At 36.3% G+C, this 20,802-nt stretch overlaps 2 protein-coding genes across 3 annotated transcripts; both read left to right on the top strand.

Moving 5' to 3' along the window:
- The first annotated feature begins 5,543 nt into the window (after nt 1-5,543).
- LOC143455757 (uncharacterized) lies at nt 5,544-10,788 on the top strand. 2 transcript variants are annotated; one of them, XM_076955114.1, is made up of 14 exons: nt 5,544-6,330; nt 6,717-6,844; nt 6,982-7,128; nt 7,279-7,423; nt 7,547-7,653; nt 7,891-7,996; nt 8,134-8,285; nt 8,438-8,523; nt 8,734-8,820; nt 8,922-9,160; nt 9,281-9,439; nt 9,510-9,616; nt 9,778-9,918; nt 10,036-10,788. In XM_076955114.1, exons 1-14 carry the CDS (start codon nt 6,192-6,194, stop codon nt 10,213-10,215), a joined length of 1,923 nt encoding a protein of 640 aa, XP_076811229.1. In that variant the 5' UTR covers nt 5,544-6,191; the 3' UTR covers nt 10,216-10,788. The 2 variants fall into 2 exon arrangements, with proteins under 2 accessions (XP_076811229.1, XP_076811230.1); XM_076955115.1 differs by lacking the exon at nt 5,544-6,330 and adding an exon at nt 6,357-6,578.
- A 1,686-nt stretch (nt 10,789-12,474) lies between these two features.
- On the top strand, nt 12,475-18,613 carry LOC143471193 (uncharacterized). The gene is made up of 10 exons (XM_076969590.1): nt 12,475-13,559; nt 15,065-15,234; nt 15,491-15,631; nt 16,441-16,588; nt 16,743-16,849; nt 16,942-17,047; nt 17,245-17,387; nt 17,528-17,592; nt 17,768-17,857; nt 18,013-18,613. The coding sequence occupies exons 1-10, from the start codon at nt 13,484-13,486 to the stop codon at nt 18,242-18,244; spliced, it is 1,278 nt and encodes a 425-aa protein (XP_076825705.1). The 5' UTR covers nt 12,475-13,483; the 3' UTR covers nt 18,245-18,613.
- The last annotated feature ends 2,189 nt before the right edge of the window (nt 18,614-20,802 follow it).

Here is a 20,802-nt window from a genome sequence, read left to right as displayed (position 1 = left end):
GTGTAGATGTTGAAAAGGAGGGGACCCAGGACTGATCCTTGTGGGACACCATTTCGCAAGCGTCGCAATCTGCTTTTTGCGCCATCACCGGTGGTGAGGGTGAAACTGCGGTTTCGGACAAGTTCCATGATTAGAGCAACCATGTGCCTGTCCGGCAGTAGGCGCAAGAGCTTGCAGATGAGGCCGCGATGCCAAACCGTATCGTAGGCGGCTGTGAGGTCGACAAACACAGCACCTGCTTTTTTCTTAGCCGAAAAGCTGTCCTCGATTTCTTGAGTCAAGAGAGTAACTTGGTCTGCGGTCGATCTTCCGTGTCGAAATCCAGCTTGCTCTTGAGGGAGCAGTGGGTCTATAATAGGTTCGACACGGGCGTAGATCAGTCTCTCCAAGATCTTGGAAGGGATACACAAAAGGGAGATTGGTCGATAACTCTTTGGATCCTCTATCGGCTTCATCGGCTTTGGGATGGCAACCACAAGTGCTTTTTTCCAGATTTTCGGAAGCTTGAGTGTGTGTAAACAGGAAGACAGGAATTTGTTTAGCCAGGACTTTAAGGCAGCTCCGGCATGGATAATCAGCTCCGGGCAAATTGAATCAGGGCCTGGAGCTTTCCCAGACTTTAGCAGCTGGAGGGCGCTGGCAAACTCTTCTGGGGTAAAATCTCCACAGATTGTTTCACCAGGAGGTGTAGGCTCCAGAGCTCAGCCACCTCATTGTTAACAAGGTAAGCTGATTTGCGATCTTTCGCTTCATAGACCCCATTCTTTACCAACTGTGAGGCAATACAGTTGGCAGAGATGGGGCATGGGCGATGCGTTTGTCTGGACCTGCCAGTCAGGTTGTTGATTGTGTTCCATGCCAGTCGACTGGAGTGCGTAAAGTCGATGGTATTGACGGCCTCTGTCCAACGCTCACTTCGCTTTTCATCGAGTCGAGCGTTCAGTGTGGAGGCGGCTGATTTTGATGCCTCGCCCTGCTGGGCCTTCAGAAAGGCCTGGTAGAGGCTCTCACACTCCGCATCCCAGCACGGTCTATAGTTGTTTCTACGACCACGTGGGATTGATCGCTTGGCTGCTTTGACGATGGCAGAACAGAAGTCCTGGTAAGCCTCATCTACAAGGCCCGTGTCCGGAGGTGGAAGGTCCTGGGCGAGCTCGCTAGTAGTGAGACGATATAGTTCCCAATTGGCCTTGCGGAAGTTCCAACGCTTGTATGGCTCGCTTGGAACTGGGAGTATAGTTCTTGGAGTCATAATAAGCGAGGGTCGATGTTGGGACCTTGGGAACTTCTCTAAGACACGCCTGTCCAAATTCCAGCTAATGTGGCCAGTGCTCGCGAAAGCCAGGTCTGGGTTAGTACCAGTGTTCCAGCGACCGGAGAAGAAACTTGGAGCAACCTTAGGGTTGTGCAAAAGCACAAGGGTACTCTTGGTTGCCCAGTCAATCAGGCATTCTCCATCTGGACTGGTGGAATTATAACCCCAGTTTGTATGTTGGCAGTTGAAGTCGCCAGCATAGACACTAGGGTGTGGGAACATTGGGATGGCTGTTGGTGTTAGTCTCGAGGTCGGTGGCTTGTAGACATTGACAATTTTAACACCATCGATGTCCACACATAGCCACTCAATTGCCGATCCAGTTGGAGATTGGTCGGCAAGGTTCCACTTGAGCCTGCTGTGGACAAACGTGGCAAGGCCGTGTTTCCTGCTTAGGGTGTGTCCGGCTAGAGTGAAATTTGGTATAACCAGCCGGTCCACATTTGTGCAGTGAGTTTCCTGCAACAGGATGATGAGGGCTTTATGCCTGGTGGCCAGTTGGCTGATAATGCAGGTCTTGCTTGCGTTTAGGCCCTCGACGTTCAGCTGCAAGATGTTGGGCAGTGGTTGCCCGCACTGAACGTCCGTATTGTCACCTCTTTGTTTCCTTGGCCGAGGGTCTATCCTTTTACCACCACGGAGACGTCTCCTTGTTTTCATCATTAGCCTGGTCATCGTTAGATTTCCCAGTTTCCAGGACTCACCGCGAGGAGGTTGATGAAACGAGCCCCTACCGCGAGGAGGTTGATGAAATTTCTCCTCATTACTGGAGAAACTCCAGTGGAAGGAATCTTAGGTTGCCGGCAGATCTTGTAAGTAAGGCCTCAATTTTCACCTCAAAATGTGAAGACATCCTTCATCTTCAAGACCGAATGAAATTAGTTAACCAAACAGTTCAATCCAGGTTGGAACGAAGTAGGTTTCAAATGAAGAAGCGTTACGACAAAAAGACGTCTGACGATCAATATAAAGAAGGTGATGCAGTTCTGTTGTGAGACGAGGCTCTTCGAAAAGATGAAACATGCAAGTTTCACTTGCCTTATAAAGGCCCTTACGCTGTTAAAAAAGTTATTCCAATGTAAATTGTTTGAAAGAAAATCGCGAAGGTAAAACCTGTACTGTACACTTTAATCGACTAAAAATGAGTTATTAAAATTTTGACAGAATTATAGACAATCCTATTTCAGAAGGTGTGAGTGAGAATGAGTGTAAAATATCTCCATCAACGACCATGTTTGCCTGTCTGTTTGTTGATCGTTTTCTGCACAATGTCATTTTTGTATTGTTCTTTTAATAGTTTTCATATATATTTCATATCAAGCAATGTTTCTCGAGCAAATGAAGATTTATTTAACATGTTTACAATTCGTTTTGTATTTTATAGGACATTCGTTATTTTTCTGGGTAACATTTATTGAGTGTTTAAAATCTAAGAGAGAGAACAATAGAACGTAACAATATTTCCGGCCTTTTTCTTATTGTTGGTTCGAAGAGACCTGTAGTTCACCATATCAGATTGTATTACATTCGGCAAAAGACAAGGCACGTCTACCAGCAGTACTGGTATCGGTAGAAGGATCACTCGTTCGATAACGGGCAAGGCGTAATCACATTTATCAGTGCCTCTGGCCAGAGGCAGAAAATAAAAATGCACGACAAACCAAGCAGAAAACCACGCAACAACACAATCAGTCAAGATGATTATGCAGTTTTGTACAAACTTATTTTACGAACTAAATTTAAAAGTCCCTTTTGAGACAGATTCATGTTTTGATTCATGTTTTTGATTCATGTTTTTATAACCATTGGCTTGGAAACAAATCCTATAGCCTTCTCTATTTGTTGTGATAACGTTGTTTTAATAATAAATCTGTGTTCTTTTTACGGCACCACAGTTTACGTGAAGCAGAAATCCTTTTTCACATTAGTTTGTTTTCAACACGTTGATCTGACATTTGCTTTATAGCGTCGAAAGCGTCAGTCCAATATTTTTAAAGAGAAATATATTTTCAAACTTTACTAACAGTCAATTTTTCGACTAACTGCTTTTAGAAGCTTCTTTCTGGAAACCTCTAGGAATAACGTTTGTATTAAACTCATACGTAGAGTTAAAAACTATAGCTGTTTTGTTATCTGTGAAATCTGAAAACACGAATTTTGAAAATTTAAAACGCGACTGCATGGTATAAAATTGCTTGATTATATATATGTTTAAAACTTAGCAGTAAACTATAATTTCTCTGTTTTCTTCACTAAAAATGGTTAGTCCGGTATATATGTAAACCACCTCATAGATACACACAGCTATATGCAATTATACAATCGAATATAATACAGCTCTAATGATCTTGCCTTTTGCCTCATGCTGACTTTCGTCAGTAACAACATTGGGCTATATTATTTCGTAATTTCAATATAGTTACCTACAATCTTTATCTTGCATATATTTGCCTTCAAAACTCAGCAATATAAGCAAAGAAAAAAAATGTTTAAGCTAGTAAATCTATAATAAAAATTCGGTCGATAAGGACTTCTTGGTACTGAATAAAATTTTGCAAGAAAAAATAATCAACAATATGACAACTAGCCATCGATTAATTGATTAGAAATCTATTTTTGAACAGTTTACTGCAAAGTCAATTTACTGTAAAAGTTTAAGCTTTCTATTTTAACGTCGTCTCTCTGGTCTCTATGATATAATAAATGTATAAAATAGTCAATTATATAATTCAAAATACAATACTCTTATTTGAAATGTGCAGACACAGTAAACAAATTCAACTACTTCTATGTACTTTGTCGCACTGGGTCTGGCTGGGTGCGAGTGATTTTTCATTTCAATGATAACATCTGATACAATTGCGATAACAGAAGTCAAACTCCCCAATTGTAAGTGTTTTGCGTTATTAATCCATTTTAATTTGTTCTTGAATAAGGATCAATTATACAGTAAATAAACCGTAAGTGTCGTAAGTAAGCGTATGTTGGGTAGTTACCGGTTTCCCGGTTATTTAATCATTCACGTATTCAATTTCGTTAACCAACTTCATCTATATAAGAGATTAGCATAAGTATAATATACTACGACCAATTATGCACATGCCAATATGTAACAGAATATGAAGCAACATGACGTTTATCCGAATGTACGATTTGAATAAGCAACCTTAGGGGACCGCTAACTTACTTCACGCCGATAACAATGAATTGTGTGTGTGTGAATGAAGCGTTTGTGCTGCTGATATTATAACATACATTAAGTTTAATAAGCTATAAAAAAATATTTCTAAATTAAAATTAAATTATACCTTGCAAGAGTTCTAAATCAGTGGTAAATTTACCTTTGGGGGAATATGCACTTATACCATAGGGGTAAATTTAATGAAACAAGAACTAACAAAACATTTTTTGAAAATAATGTAAAAATTAAAGTTAACGAAGCTCAGCACATTAACCTTTCAGGAGTTCATTTTAAAACTTTGAGTTTTTTTTCCACCAATTTCACATTTCTCGGCAGTATAAGCAATGCGCTGAACAAAATATACTCAACTTTAATCTTAAAAGCTGCCAAAGGGTGAACAAGAGCAAAAAGGCTGACAAGTCCTGAATTATATACCACGCATTCCTGACGTAAATTTGGGCCCAAATTTATTCCGTGCAATTTTTGTTTTGATTTAGGAGCATTTGAGGTGGTTAGATTAGGAGCTAGTATCGTTCAATAAAGTTTTAAGCTGACTTGGGGTTTTCATTTAGGCCATGCACTTTCATTTAGGCCTTGTCCATGTGCCATTCGTCAACCTTGGAGCCAGTCTTTGTTATTTTGTATCAGTGTTGGCTTGCTACCTAAACCCGATTTTAGAAAATAATCAAACCACAGTTTTCAATCTTGTTCGAATTAATTATACATGTTTAGGTTTCTATTAACCAAATAAATAAACGATAATGTGATGTGTTATGTAAGTCCATATGGAATGCCCTGCAATTTCTTCTAAGCTACAAACCTGTCGTTAATAATAGAAATGCTTTATAAAGCGACATATGTTACGTACTAATCTACCCGAATTACCTTAGGGAAACAGTTTCTACGTAATATCTCTGTATCAGTTCGATATGAAACGATTTAAGTAAGACGATAATATAATAAACGTTAACAAGGTAATTAAACCTGGCTAACGTTGTAAATACCATGTCCGGACCGACCTACACGAGAAAGATTTGTAATTGCATAGAAGAGTTATATGTGTTGCTTTGAGAAACCACATAGTTATTCAACAGAGTGCATTTAAAACAAGATTTTTGATTTATTGTGTTAAAAATTAGGAAAGTCAGATAATTGAGCTCTGAGTATACTAAAGGAAAACTCTCTATACACCCCGTTTTGTTGATGCCAGATAAATTTATGGAAATGAGCTCAAAATTTATTTTGACACAATGTTATGGTGAAATCATTGATGACGTCATACTACTTATAAAGAAACTAAAATATAAACTATTTCAAACAAAATGAACGTAGCAGTTTCAGTAAGTTCCCTGTCCAAAAAGCTGCAAGTGACGTACAAGGGTCTAAAAGTGCTCAGGATACATTGTCTACTGTTTGCGGTTTTTTTATTTCGTGTGCCTAATGCAGATGACATGTTTTCGGTGATTGCAACAAATTTTGAGCTTAACCGCAAACATTCATTAGATTATTAAATATAAAAGAACAGTTGCAATTTATCTTGTAAGATTACATTAAATTCTGTCGGCCAGACGTATTCTATTCCATTTTTGTGTTTGTGGTCTGCTAGAGCATATGGATAAATTTATGTGCTTTGAATAAGGAGTGATCTTGTTTAAACTGTTGCAATCCACAATATATAGCAATTCAATTGGGCTCATGCCAGTTTTATGTAAACGGAAAACAGATTTTCTAATTTTAGCTGGTAATGAATTGAACTGGTCAAAGACACTTGTGGTCGAATATAGACAAAGAAAAAAATGCTTTTTACATCGTTTTACCTGCACGTGTTTAAAAGGTGCGAAATTGTCTCAGAGAGCACAAACAAAGCATTTGCTGAACTTTGCTTGCATACGGGCAGATCCAATTTGGTGTTGAATTAAAAGCGAAAATGATGTATTTAAAACAGTATGAGTGTTATTTATTGTGCATTAAGTATAATTGTAGGTGTTTGATTATTTTTCATATAAATGAAGATGCTAGGAACAAGTTTTCTGTTGCACGTTTTTCTGACTTTGCTAATTGTTGTTTCGACACAGTCGGCTAGTAAGCATACTCTTGGCGTATGAATGATATTATAAGAGTAATAAATAGTATACTATACACGAATTTTTAGTTTAACTTTTTTTTAAGTATTTTCTATAGCAGTATTTATGAAATCACTATGACACTCAATGTTTGCAGATTTTTCTGTTACGAATTGCTTGGGAGACTACCCAAGCAAAAGTAGCGCTCTGATTGGATGGCCTTGGAAACTAAGCTGTTTTTCATACCTTACTTCTAAGTTCAGATCTACCAACCAGCTTGTAACTGTACGAAACAAGTGCTTATTCTATTGATTAAGCAAATATTCAATAAATAAAAGCTAAAAACTTTTATTATTTTGAAATAAACTCGTTTATAAATCAATATTTTATCCCGCTTTATTTTGAAAGATTTATTTTTCCAGTGTATCATATTAAACAATGAAGATGGCTCCGTGGTGTTTAACGCTACAGGATACAGTGAATGGTGTCGAAAAAACGATTCACGCTTTGCTATATATTGGGATAAAATTAAGGCAAACCAAATTTATAACTTCCAGCTAGTCCTTATGGTAAGATATTAATGACAAATGGAAAATATTTCGTTAACTCGCCCATTCTGTTTTATATAACGAATGGCAGTTTCAATGCTATGGTTTCATTCAACGCTTTTGAGCTTTTCGATCATTTTCCAAAATCCAAGGAACGTTTTCTTGTTGCAGTGGCACAACGCCAAGCAGAAATGTAGCAAAACAATAATATATCAACCAAGATCTATCAAGAACAGAACATGTGATGATTTCGCATATGATTTAAAATGGAAACCGACGTCACACATTGGAGAGCATAAATCTTACAGTTGCGGAAGTGAGCAATGAAAAACAATATTTTAGAAGCTGTAACTCAACAATGAACACGGGAGTTTGGAAATTAACGGAAGAAGTTAATTATTAATTAATCTCATCATTATTTCAAATAATAAATATTTAGTAAAAGACCATTTGCCGGGGATGATTTTGACTGAAAATCACGAGATTACTTGGAAGCGAAACTGCTCCGATCTTCCAACATCGAACCTGAGCGTCAATGCAGATGAAGTAAGTCATAGACACAGCCGTCAGTGTACGGAATATCGTTAAAAGAACATCAGCGTATTCAAATCGGTTTTGGTAAAAAACTAACAAAAACAGATTTACCTTTATTAAAATTTTTGCTTTCTTTATAGCAATACCATTTGCTGTTTTTTTGTGCTTTCATATTGACTGGTTCAGAGTTTTGTATTACGAGACGTATTAGACGAGATATAACGAGATATATATTTAATTTATCATCAGCTTCAAATCAGAAAGGTTGATTTTCAACAAGCTGGCATTTACACATGCTCAGTCACATTTAATGGAGCGACGGCGTACCTTGCGAAAAATCCCGTTTGTGTTAATCGTGAGTAGAAGCATTGTAGAAAGCAATCGTAACATGGGGGTGAAAACAGCTTCCTCTTCTGTTCTAGTATGTAGATGATACTGCAACACAAATACATTGAATGGTGTGAACGGATTAAGTTTGGCTTTACTGTGCAGACCCACCTTTATGGAATCAGGAGACACTTGCATGCAGCAAGGCGGACTTGTATTTGGTTCCTGGAGAAAACTTAACAGTATCTTGCCAACTTCGCCTCGGCAAAGGGGATTATGATTATGATTTCGGAAACTATTATGTCTATTGGCAAAATGTAGGCTAAGTTTTTACACAGTGTAAACATTTTTGATTAAATTTTTCTGCGATTGTGTTAAAGAATAAATTTACTCTTTGACAAAGTTAATTGACAAGATTAACCTTGTTCGAAATTTTCGAATACAAACAAAGCCTGAAAGTTTTTTACAGGCCTTCGGAAAACGAGTATATTGTATACCATCTGAATTTATGTATGGAATGGAAAATGAAGAAAAAATGTCCTGTGTCCTTGAATTGTAAGACTACACGTGGTTAGAGACGCCGAGTTTAATTTTTTGCTGATTTAGAACTGGCGTATATTGTTAAAAGTGAAGTGTAAATATGAATATTATTTAATAAACTTTGTCACCTAAAAAGATGAGTTTAGATAACAGTATTATTGCGATACAGGAGCTAAACTCGACATCAATATTTCAAATTTTACTTGACAAGTCGTTATTTTTCAGTCCACCTAGACGTTGTTATATGTATGTGCCGTCGATGGAGGAACAAAAAGCACAAACTGTCGTAGGGGAGATCACTTTGCATTTAAGGTTGGTTGAAAATTGCCAACTTGCAGCAAAAACAGGGAAACTTTCTTTTTTTAAATTTAAATCACGAATTGCAACTGTTGAACTCAGTCTTAATATTTTAGGCATATTACGTCATCGGACTTCGGGGTTTACAATGTCACGGCTTCAAGTAATATGGTGACGTCAGCAGACGTAACCTTGACGATAAATGTGCGGGAAAACTTTAATCCAAATTTGCTCATGTACATTGGAGTTGTCGCCGGAATTTTCTCCTTTCTCTTTGCGATGGTTGTGATAATTGTTAAACAAAAACTTTTTATTCGATTGCTATGGAAACGACATTTTCAAGCCTATGATAAAGGTTCACTTCTCATCAGTTTTATTTTCGTTCATTTTTATGGTAATGGATTCACAAACTAGCCTTATGTCGTTTTCTTACTTCTTTCTTCTTATAACAATTTCACTTTAAATTCAAATGCAGACGACAAGAAGTACGGAGCTTACATTGATTACCATTTCTCCATCGACATTGACATGTTTGCTGGTGAAGAAATCAAACATTTTGTCAATTTGACACGAAAAGAACTGGTTGGTCTCGGGTTCAGGGTTTACGATGATCACAAAGATGGCGTTCAAGGAAGTAAGTCAAGTAATAACTGTTAATAGAAATAATATTCTTAAACTTTAAATAATTAAAATTTCATTTTTAGTGCGCGCCATGAGACTTGAAGAAAACATGGCACTTTGCCACAGAATCGTGATCATCCTAAACTCCCAATACGTTAAAGACGATTGGAATACTCACAATTTCCAAAAGGTATTCGTGTTTTTTCTGTGCTTTGACATTTTACTAAATCATTGTCTTCATTATTTATGATATGTACTGTGGATATACATCCGAGCACGACCTAAAATTTTACTTTTAGATGCATAATTCTATGATGTTCATTTATAACATACACTTTTATTTTACTCAAGGCCTTTCAGCAAATGATCCATTCAAAAATAAGATTAATATTCATTCTTCTACCCGGCATGAAGCCATACATAAAGCAGCAAGCAGCAAAAAGCAACAGCAATACAAGTGGCAACTGCCTTGTTTTCCAAGAAGCCATTCGTGTAAACCGATTTAATTTTAAAATAATAATAAATTGTTGCTTGCTTGCTTTATGTAATAAATTGTTTGATTTAGCATGATCTGCCATTTTGTACTGTAATACTTACGTTTTTGTCTAGCTTAATTACGTCATCCAGTGTGAGGACTCGAGAAAACTTGACTTGAAAGTGTTTCGTCAAAAACTGGAAGACGCGATGCCCAAGTTACCTTCAAAAAAGGGGAGCGAAAAGTCTCTCAAGGGAAAGACGCCTTGCGACAAATCACCCGATGGCCTAATTGAGATTTCTGTTGCAAACTGAACAAATTTATCCCATCACTGAAATAACATAAAAGTGAATGTCGTCACGACTCGTTGTTGTTTGTATTATTACTATTGACCTTAGCCTGCTGGTGAACACTTTGGTTAACTCCAAAAGAAGCATTGTAGCCCTAATCGGATAAACCTTACGTGGTTTATTTTTAAATATAGGTCAAAATGAAAGCTCAGATTACGATATAATTGTTTATACAATAAGCAAATACGGTGCTGGTTTGCCACCATTTGCACTCATGTCGGAAGCATTCCATAAGTCTTCCTAAAATAATAAACACTAGGTACCGGTAACCAGCCAGATGTTGAGATTTGTAAAAGTCAAACAAATTCTCCTTAATGACGTAGGACGCAGTAATAAACGAACTTCTTTGCATCAGTTTATTATTTGAGGATTTGAATTTGTATTCGGTTTCAAACACTTGGTTAATTCTTTATCTTTTATTGTATGTTGCAATCGTCATCCTGTATATAAGTTATACACGGAATTTACTAAATTGTACATTAAGTGATTCAATGATTAATCGACTGAGGTGCATTAAACGTTTGTCATAAAAAGTGTTGTGTGGTATTCATCCTGAGTGTTTTTCAATAGAACCATTTGCTCAATCCAGAAAATCAACTGTTTTATAATTTCTTATAAAGTCGAAGCCAAGCCATTAAGTCTTTAACAGAGCAAATACCAAATATATTTTCGTAAAACTCAACCGACCAGCTTAGTTATGATATCTTTAGAAATGTAGTGGCAAGTATAGCAACGGCAAACATGTAGGAATATATCGCTAATTGTACAACTCGTAAAAGATATGCGTTTTATACAACGTCGAATTTCTTATTTCTTACCCTATATAGTTTTGCTGTTTACCGCCTTCAGCTATCAGAGATCTTGATTGAAACGCACAAGTGGAATCAACTTTCTCTTCTTGTCCGTGTTAAAGGATGTACCAATAGGTGGCATATTTCGACTTAATATAACAGGTATACATATACAATATACAATATAAAAGGTATCCAGCATAAACTAACAAACACCCCGGAAAACAGTTTTGCATTTATAATTTGGTCACCTGTAAACATGAAGAGTATCAAATGGTAGGCATATCATATTTAGGAAGACAATTATGAGGTATATACGGAAAGGTTTGTGTAAGGAAATAAGGTCAAGTATGACTTAAAAGTACTAGACTTGAGGTTCAGCCGCACAAAATCATTTCAATTTTTTACCATGTATTATCAGTTTATCACCAATGCGCCATTCAATTCTATGCCAAATGTTATTGACCATGTTAACGCCCCAATGTTACATTCTAACTTAAACAGTTTAGAATGTTTAGATGCAAACACTAAACGTCACATTTTTATGTTTGTGAAAATTTGCGCTGATATCTTTCCGTAGAACGCGGGCGCCAAAAGACATGCGAAGTATTAAAACACAGGGAAGAGATTTAAGTTATGCTGGAAAGCATTATACAATGCTTACTTCAAATTGTTTTTTCTCTTGCTGCAAAGCCATACAGTTGTATCACAATTATACCAGTTATGGATTCATAGCTCTGCAGCTGGGCACTCGTCGGTGGTCGGTCGTTTATTAATTTGGCGGTTTCTCACCAGTTAACTGAACAGCAATAAAAACAGCAAACTGTTTTGTGAGTTAACTGAAAGCGATTGTTTCTGAAATGGCAAGCTCTGAAATCGTGGAAAGTTTTTCACCGAAGTACTTCCTGAGCAAAGCACTTTTCAGTGCAGTTTATTGCCTCAGTCACACACACGACAACCAAACTCCTTCAGACTGACATCGGCAATGGCGCTTAACACCTATCTTCAGCCAGCTTTTTAAGCACCGTACATTATTTCCACTATCGAAGCACAAAAGTATAATATTTCCTTAATAATATTTGATTTTTGCTTTTTTTGTAAACAAAATGACCTTTTATAAACTTTAGTATATTCTTGCGATAGCGCTTAGTCGAAAATCCACAGCAATTTTCTCAAACAGAGAATGCGTCATTGTTCGTGTAGAGTCCACATTTGCTTATTGGTGTTAAACGCAGGTCACTGGAGGCGTTTTTACAAAGAAAGGGTAGAGTTACGGGAAAACGATAAGTCATGAGTTAAATTAGGTTTATGGAGTTACTTTAAGTTTACAGTAAATTGAATTGTCGGCAGTTGCGTTTGGTTTAGGTTACTACTGCAAGGTAGCCTTAAATTTAGCGAATTTAGAGTGAAGCCTATAGTCGTACAAATACTTTGTGTGGTAATGACAACCTGCAAAATTTTGAGATTTTGAGAATGTTTCACAGCGCTGCTTGTGATTGAACTTACCGTTTGTAATATGATAAATTTTATTAATTTGCGCCAGGTTTAAGTCTAGTATGATGTAATTACCCATTCTTGTTTGCTTACATCCTTATCTAACACGTGATCAGATTCGGAAATTACGCGGCGCTAGAAAAATTACTCTCACAAGGAATTTCCCTGAGGTCCTCACAATGCTAAAATACATCTATAGCGTCATAATTTAACTTATCACATTTCAGCAGAAATGCGAATTGTCAACGAACAAATCTCTTATTGCAACAAATTATGCCATTAATTTGGCGTGTGTCGTAAGGTAAATTAAATTGTATTTTGAGATTTAACCTTTACTGTGGCTTTGTTTGCAAGTATATAAGCGCTAAGTAGCCCCAAATATTATTGTTTTTTTCAGCAGACTTACTCTGTAATTGTACCGTGGCATTTTCTCGGCTCGTATTACATTTTAAAATCGTTAGCGGGGTACTTCCATATCTAACTTTAGATCAGACAAGCTAGATCATGAAAATATTGTGATCACAAACTCCATTTGACGAAACTGCATTGCGTTTCAGAAGCGTCTTGCTACGCCGCTTTCATTCGTGTTATAAATCAACGATGGTGCGAAAATTTTACAGAAATAACTTGGACGAGTGTTCGCATGACATGTAGAAATGGACAGTAGCTTTAAGATTTCGCACACACGAACTCGTAAAGTACTACATGGTGGAAATTTTTCTTGATGAGTCAGAGGTTCGAGTGAAAGCTGATAAGAAAAAGTTAAGGTATGAGAGGAAACAACGACAACATCTTGCGTATTTGAAAAACGACAGGTTAAAAGTTGCTCGATTGTCTGCCACTCGACTAGTCCTGATAATTTCAACTTCTAAAAAAATTCTAAATAATATCGAGCAAACAATTTATATCAATCTTAATATAAACAACAAATAAGACGGATTTTAAACATGATGTCATGTGCTGCGCTACACTTCTTGCTTGTACTACTGGTCACTTTCACTGACGTTTCGGGCCTTAACCAAGGTGAGATTGTGATTCATTTTTGCTAACAGACCAGTTCATATGCTATTGTTAAACGTATTATCAGTTACATTTATTACTACTATTATCCACGTATTGGTGGTTAAAGTTTTCGAAGTGACTATTTCACCGTATATAGGTCACGCGGCCTGTTGTTAAAGACCAGCGGTTGTAGGTTTGGAAAATGGGTATACAAAAAGTTGATTTTAACTACTTTAGGTTAGGTTTAGTTTACTATGTTATAACATTTAAGTTAGGTTAACAAGAAACTGAAAAATAGCTTTAAACCTACAATATTTTTTCGGTGAAATAGTTGCAGCCTATAATTTTATGACATGGTTATCATTCGTTTATTCACTTGAATATTGTCACATTTTGTGTAATATTTGATACCTTGACACGGCTTGTACCTGTAAATCATTGAGTTTTCCAAGTAACTATTTTACAGGTAGATTGTGTTGTTTGAGATACGCAGTTGGGCAGTTGTTTGAGATAGGCAGAAGAAAAGATCTGGGAATAAATAACTTTGATCAATAACGATTATATTTTTAACTTAATAGAATTGATATATAGTGGTTAGTTAGCATATGTACTGTATAGTGATATGTTTTAGTCTATACGTAAAAATTTAAACTTGAAATATTGGTTTAAATGAACAAACGTGCCGATGTAAAAGACATTGTTTTTGGTTTTTATCATTTCTTAAATTTTTGCGTTGCTTGAATTTTCAAATTTTCAATATTTTTTATACTTTACTGGCAACTATTATACTGAGCCGCAACTTTCAGCCCCAGGCTTGAAGATGTTTAAACTGCGCCCTGTAGCCTGGAATCGATCGATGTACATGGGACAATCTGATTAGCGTTGTGCGGTTTTTTAAAGCTGTATTTACTGTACATATTTCCAGAGTCTGATGCGCTTGAAACTTTAGTGTAGGAGCAAGCTTTTTTGCTTTATTGGGACTCTTAATTTCATAATCTTAAACGCAACATGGTTTAAGTTTTCAACAAATTACAACGCATTTCCCTGCTTTTGCGGACGTATTTTTATGAAGAATTTAGCCTTTTACAGTATTGCCGTTTGTTGTGTGCAAGACTGAAGAAGAACATTGGAGTTACAAGCAATGCAAAATAAATTTTTTTTATTCATTGATTCATCGAATAACTGCATAATAAATATATGTATGTATAAATATTGTAAGAATAAGGGAGAAGAATATTCAGGTAACTTGGTTGGTGTAAAACGATGCGCAACCACTACGATTCGTTTTTACTTTTGCGTTTGTATAATGGACCGGTCAAGTTTTAAACGTTTTTAGTATACCTCACATATCCTATAAGCGTAACTTAACCATAACGACTCTCCAAGTTTTGGAGTTTCTCTCTGGCCAAGTTTTCGGTTGCCGTTTGTTGTACCCTTTATCTTCAAAGAAGTCAATGCAGATACTGCTTGTTTACTGGGGGGCACACTGATAAATGACACATTAATTGTAACACAATTGTGTTTAGATTCGCCATCGTCAAACTGCACGATTGTTGACGAAGGTAAAGTAGTGTCTGAAGACGCTTTCATAGGATGGCCGTATCATCTTAAATGCAATCTCTTTGCTTCTCAAACTGAATACACGATTTACGACGTTTATGACAACGGCGATGTGGATTATGACTCTGACATCATTGTAAGTCTTGGAAGATTTACAAGTTTTAACAGACTTTAAGTTTATCTTTTCTGTGATAATTACATTCTTTCCCGCAATCTTACATTAGGCTTAGTTTAAAGGCTGTAGACTACTATATCAATTATAATCTGCTATTTTTGAACTGATGTTTGCTTAGATGGTTTGAGTCTTATATAGGCGTGTTTAACATGGCACCTGTTTATTGTCGTTTTTCCTAAAATTATGATTATTTGCAAACATGTTTTGTCTTTTCTAGTGTCAGTTTTACAGTGAAAACGGTGCTCTATTACTGAATGAATCATCTAACTACGAAGATCTTGTATATTACGATGGTCCGCGGCTAGAGCTTGGTGAGATTGAGGCAAACGGAAGCTATAACTTCAGAATGAACATCATAGTAAGTTGTATGTTAGTTATGAAGAAACGGAAAAGCTCTTGGACATCGAACAAGCTACCTCCGTCAAGTCAGCAGAATGCTGCCATGTGGCATTTGGAATAATGCAGCGTGTTTCACTGTAATCCACCTCTGCATGTAGCGACTTAAACAATTACAAGGCGGTTCTCGTAGCCGTAGCGTATACCTATAACCGAATAACTATAAAACCTAAAACAAAGCATCTCTTAATCCCATAGCTTACCTAATATAGAAGACTTTTTCCAAGTATACCAGATTATATTTGATAACAAGCTGTTTGGTTTCCCGTTTCGTTTTGTACCTGGCTTCTATCGCAAGAAAGATATGGCCACATTGGATTGCTTTTTTGCACGTAGCCTAATTCCAAAAATTAATTACTAATAAGTTGTTTCTTGTACCGTAGTTTTGCTACACTGAACCATGAACATTTATCAAAATCGGATTACAGGTTTTTGAGTAATATTGCTGTGTACCAGACAGCTAAAAAGTGGTACGGCGATGAAAGCATGACCTTCTTGGCGGAGGTAGCCGTCCAGTCCATATGAATTGCTGTCTTGTTTTTGTACTAACACGCAACTCTTCAACATATAGGCGGATGGGTTTTGCTTATACTTAAACCCTACGTGTTTGTGTACTCTTTGCTCTGCAGGCTATAAGTAGTGCATAGTAGTACGGTCGTAAAGTTAAACTGTATAACAGTGCTTAAGCGACAATCTAACACAAGACGAATTTGAACTTTCTATTCCAGAGGAAAACCATATTTGAAAGTTATATACAAACTATTTATGCAGACGATTCTAAGCCAACGCTGCTTCGAGATCAACGTATCTGTCATACCCAAGCCATTTCATGAAACTACCTGCGAGCAATTTGTGGCAAATGCGACCAATAATAAGTTTTCTTCCGACATTGGAAGATCAAAAAGTTTACCTTGTGAACGTCAGTCTTTAGTTTTGTTGCCTTTCTTGTATAGTTTAAAGCTAAATGCTGGTGTGTTGCCTATCAGCTTCTTCAGCAACTCACAAAAGCCTGTTAATTATTTACGAAAACGTGGTAGACTATTACTTTTTCACCTTCATTTCAATTTCATCAGTTGGACATAGCGATAATCCAAGAATCTTCACGTCAAATTTAACTACCGCATGGTTTCGAAATTGTTCTACTCTGCCAGGAGACACAACAGCCACGAATACTAGCAAGGTAAATTTGAGAGTTAGAGCGTATTAAGCTCATTGTTTATCTGGATCATGCCTTTCAGCAGCATTTGAGTGATTTAACATATCATCTTGTAGTTGTTGATTCCATCTGTCGATTACGAACATGCTGGTATCTACACTTGTTCAGTAACTTACAAAGGAATGACGAGATTTATTACGACTTACGGCGTTTGTGTGTCAGGTGAGTGTTATGTGAAGTATCTTGTTGCCACAGTCGTTAGCTACGTAGAGTTATCTACATCCGATAAATATTTATTTAAAGGTTAGCATTATGCAATGTATTTAAACGTGGATATAAAAGTCTCCAGTTTAGTGGCAGGGTAAATTATGCTATGATATGATTAACAAATGTTTAACAACGAAACATGTCATTGTTAGAATCGCCGACGTTCTCGCCACACACAATGCAATGCGATAAAACAGTTTTTGCTGGTTCTGGAAAGAATGCTTCAATATCATGCCAATTGCGACTTGGTTTTGGACAATTCAGCCATTTCCATTTCAGGGTTTTTTGGAAAAAGGTTTGTTTTGCATTTTTGTAGAGATTTTCCGAAAAAAAAACAGATCTTGCTTTTTCTCGAGACGCAACACACTGTTTAATTGTAATAACATTTCGGTCCAAGATGTATCTTATTTTAATCCATGTTTCTCAATTTCTTAGCAATCATCGGATATTGGTGAATCCTGCAGAAGAGAACCTTCGAATGACCGCTTTTCTTGCTCATAGTGAGTAATTGTAAAACGAATTAATGCAACCATTTGCTGTTAGGATCTGGCCTTATGCAAAAGAGCTATAAACGAGTTTGTTTGACGAAATAATAATGAAAATGAGTAAGTGTAGTGGCAAATTGCTATAGGCGCTAGCCTTCTACCAAGCGATTACTTTTTGTTTTTATTCCAGTGAATATCAGCCCACTTGTTATCTGCACATCGCTGAAACGCATGAGCGAAATCGAACTGAACAAATTATTCCCATTACACTAAACATTCGGTAAGTCAAGGATAACGTCAAGTTGAAGTCAATTAATATCTAATAAATCATTAAATCAAGCTTACCTGCTTTTTTGCTACAAACAAACTTTTCTTTTTGCGCGGAGGAAAGTTTTTTAGATTGAATATCCTCATTAACTATGATCGCGTTTTCAGGGACGTATCTCCAACTGACTACGGTACATACATTGTATCAACTATCACAGCCAACTCCAATTCTGAAAAAGTAGAACAACTCATAGAATTGAAGCAGAACAAAGTTCCTAATTTATTACAAGCCGCTGAAATTGCAGGAATTGTTGCCGTCATTGCTGTGGTTATAATAGCTGCTCTTGTCGTTGTAATCATGCGTAACAAACGCAACAAGACCATCAGTGGGATGTGTTAATCAGTATGTGTGATGAATATTATCTAAGACCATACTGAGGAAATTCACTGCATCAAGCACACAGCATATATGTCCATATATTTTAAACAAAACATATGGCCTTTACAGGCTTGCACTTGTACTCTATTTTTCTGTTTTTCTATTTTGGTTTTATTGCATAACGATTATTATCAGCTGTCATAATGTTAATCAATCTTTAAAGAATTTAAAAACATGTAATATAATGTGTTCTCTTTATTCACAACGAATCTGGTTGTTTCAATTTTTCGAAAATGTTTTTTCCTGCTGTGTCGTCACTGCACTCACGTTGCTTAAAGCACAATAAATTAATTATCTTCTGTATGTAAAAATAAATATCTTTTCAATTTAGTTTGCGGCCTGATATTCTTATCACACATTACTATTGCGCGGCTTATGAGATTAATTCAATAAGTCGAACTAGACGTTTTAAAAATAGAAACGTTTTAAGTTTTTTATTATCAAAAATGTACGCATGATTGCTGATAATTGGAAAAGTTATTTGTTTGTTATTGTAACGAGAATAACTTTCCCCTAATTTCAGCCAGGTTCTGTGTTACAAAAGCGGCGAACCACGCCACCAACTACACTTTTAGGAAAGATCCATTATGCTTTTATTCTTATCATCGCAGTACGCGAACACAACGAAATTACAAACTGAACCGCCTGGCGCAGACGACATCAGTCTTATATACAGGCGAGGTGCGGACAAGCTTCCATAAAATACGCATGGTAAAGCGATAAAAGATTAAACACGAAAGTGCATAATAATTAACGCAGTGATGAACGCACAAAGTAATTAAGATAAAACACGTACATGTAAAATACCTAAGGTAGTGAATAAAACAAACTAAATATGGTTACATCATGTTCCGAAAATTTATTTTTGATTTTTTCATCACGCAGACTCGAAAGGTATTTTGTTAATAGTCACAATGGTCGGTGAATTTGCCCATTGCGAGGAATTAGGATTTATCATACCGGGAACTCACGCGTGTCGCGTAACACAAACTGCGTGAGAGGATCTGGTAATGACACAATTTAAAGAAAATAGTTTTGTCGTTAGCCACTATTACGATCGATTTGGTCTCGAACGCATGAAGGATTTTGCTTTCTTGTAAAATTTTTTTTGAAACTTCAGACGTACACAAATAATTGTTTTTTTAATCTACACGAGATACCTTGTTTAGCCATACTTACACTACATTTTAAACACGTTTTCTGCTTACATCTTAACAGGTCTTATAAAAGCAATTTAATAACACAAATAAATTGCAATATGGTGCAACAATTACAAGTTGATATAACATTATTACTTGTTGAATCATACGACACTTAGCCAAATAATTTGCACTCGACAGCAAGTAGAATGAAACAATGTATTATATAAGCATTTAAATTAAAATCATGTTTGACTAGAGCAACCGAATATTTTATTATAACTAAGTTATATATTAATGATGTCCATAGAATAAATTTTTTAATGTCAGAACTAAGTTTATCTGTTTTCTATTTTTTCATATTTCTACGGTTTAATACTTCTTATTAAAGCAATTTTGATGTAGGCCTATTAAGTTATTATATTCTTTTGATGCCATCAAAATAAGCTTTAATGGCGTTTAATGCCTATTTTTATATTATTTTAAACTCATTTCTATGGCGCGTTTTTGTGAACTAAAACTGAAATTTCATAAACTTATTATATATTTATCATCGCAATTACGTCCTTTGCTCGTGAAACGTAAGGATTGCGTACTTGAATGCAATCTGGGAGACAATTGTCTTCAAATGAATCATATTCCTCAATGTTTAGCTTCATGTACGGTGATTTTAATTAGGACGCCTAGATCCTTAACCATCACTATATGTCCAGCCAGCGAGAGCTGTGGGAACTCCGCGAGCGTGTCCAGCCTTTTTCTTTGGGGTTAAATTCGAGAATGACACATGTTGGATGTACGTACGCGTACGTACATGTACGTACGTACGCGTACGTACATCGTACGCGCTTTCGGACGGCTAGGCAGGATTTTGGAATCTGTTGCGTTTGTTGTTGGTTGAAGTTGATGACAGACTCATGTCCTTTTTCTACTTTCCAGAGTACGGTGTGCTCTGGTGTTTAATCCACAAAATGCTGTTGCCGAGGGTTTTGTTGAAGGGGCAGATTTCTGCTCCATGCTGCACACAGAAGATAGAAGCACAAAGTGAACTAAGGCATTATATACCTGGAGTTTTGTTTTTCGGGATATGGTTTAGTGGCGCCAAAAAAGCTTCAAGAGCGCTCTCATGACATCAGTGGTCAGACTTTTCCCTGCAACATTGGGTTTAAGAGCGCCTGTAATGACCAATTTAGCCATAATATAAAACTTAAATTTGCGAAGGCAAATTTGAATACTATATTTATTGACTCACCAATAAATTATAGCTCACTTAAAGTGATTTGATAAAAATTAACATTCTTTTGGGAGCAGATACTTTAATTATGTATAAAGGGGTTTTCGGAACTTTTTAATATTTTATTAAAAGCGTACAACTATATTTTC

This window comes from Clavelina lepadiformis, chromosome 1 (assembly GCF_947623445.1).
Source record: "Clavelina lepadiformis chromosome 1, kaClaLepa1.1, whole genome shotgun sequence".
Classification (NCBI taxonomy): Eukaryota; Metazoa; Chordata; class Ascidiacea; order Aplousobranchia; family Clavelinidae; genus Clavelina; species Clavelina lepadiformis.
Note: the sequence above shows the minus strand (reverse complement) of the source record. Positions and strands in the feature narration are given on the sequence as shown.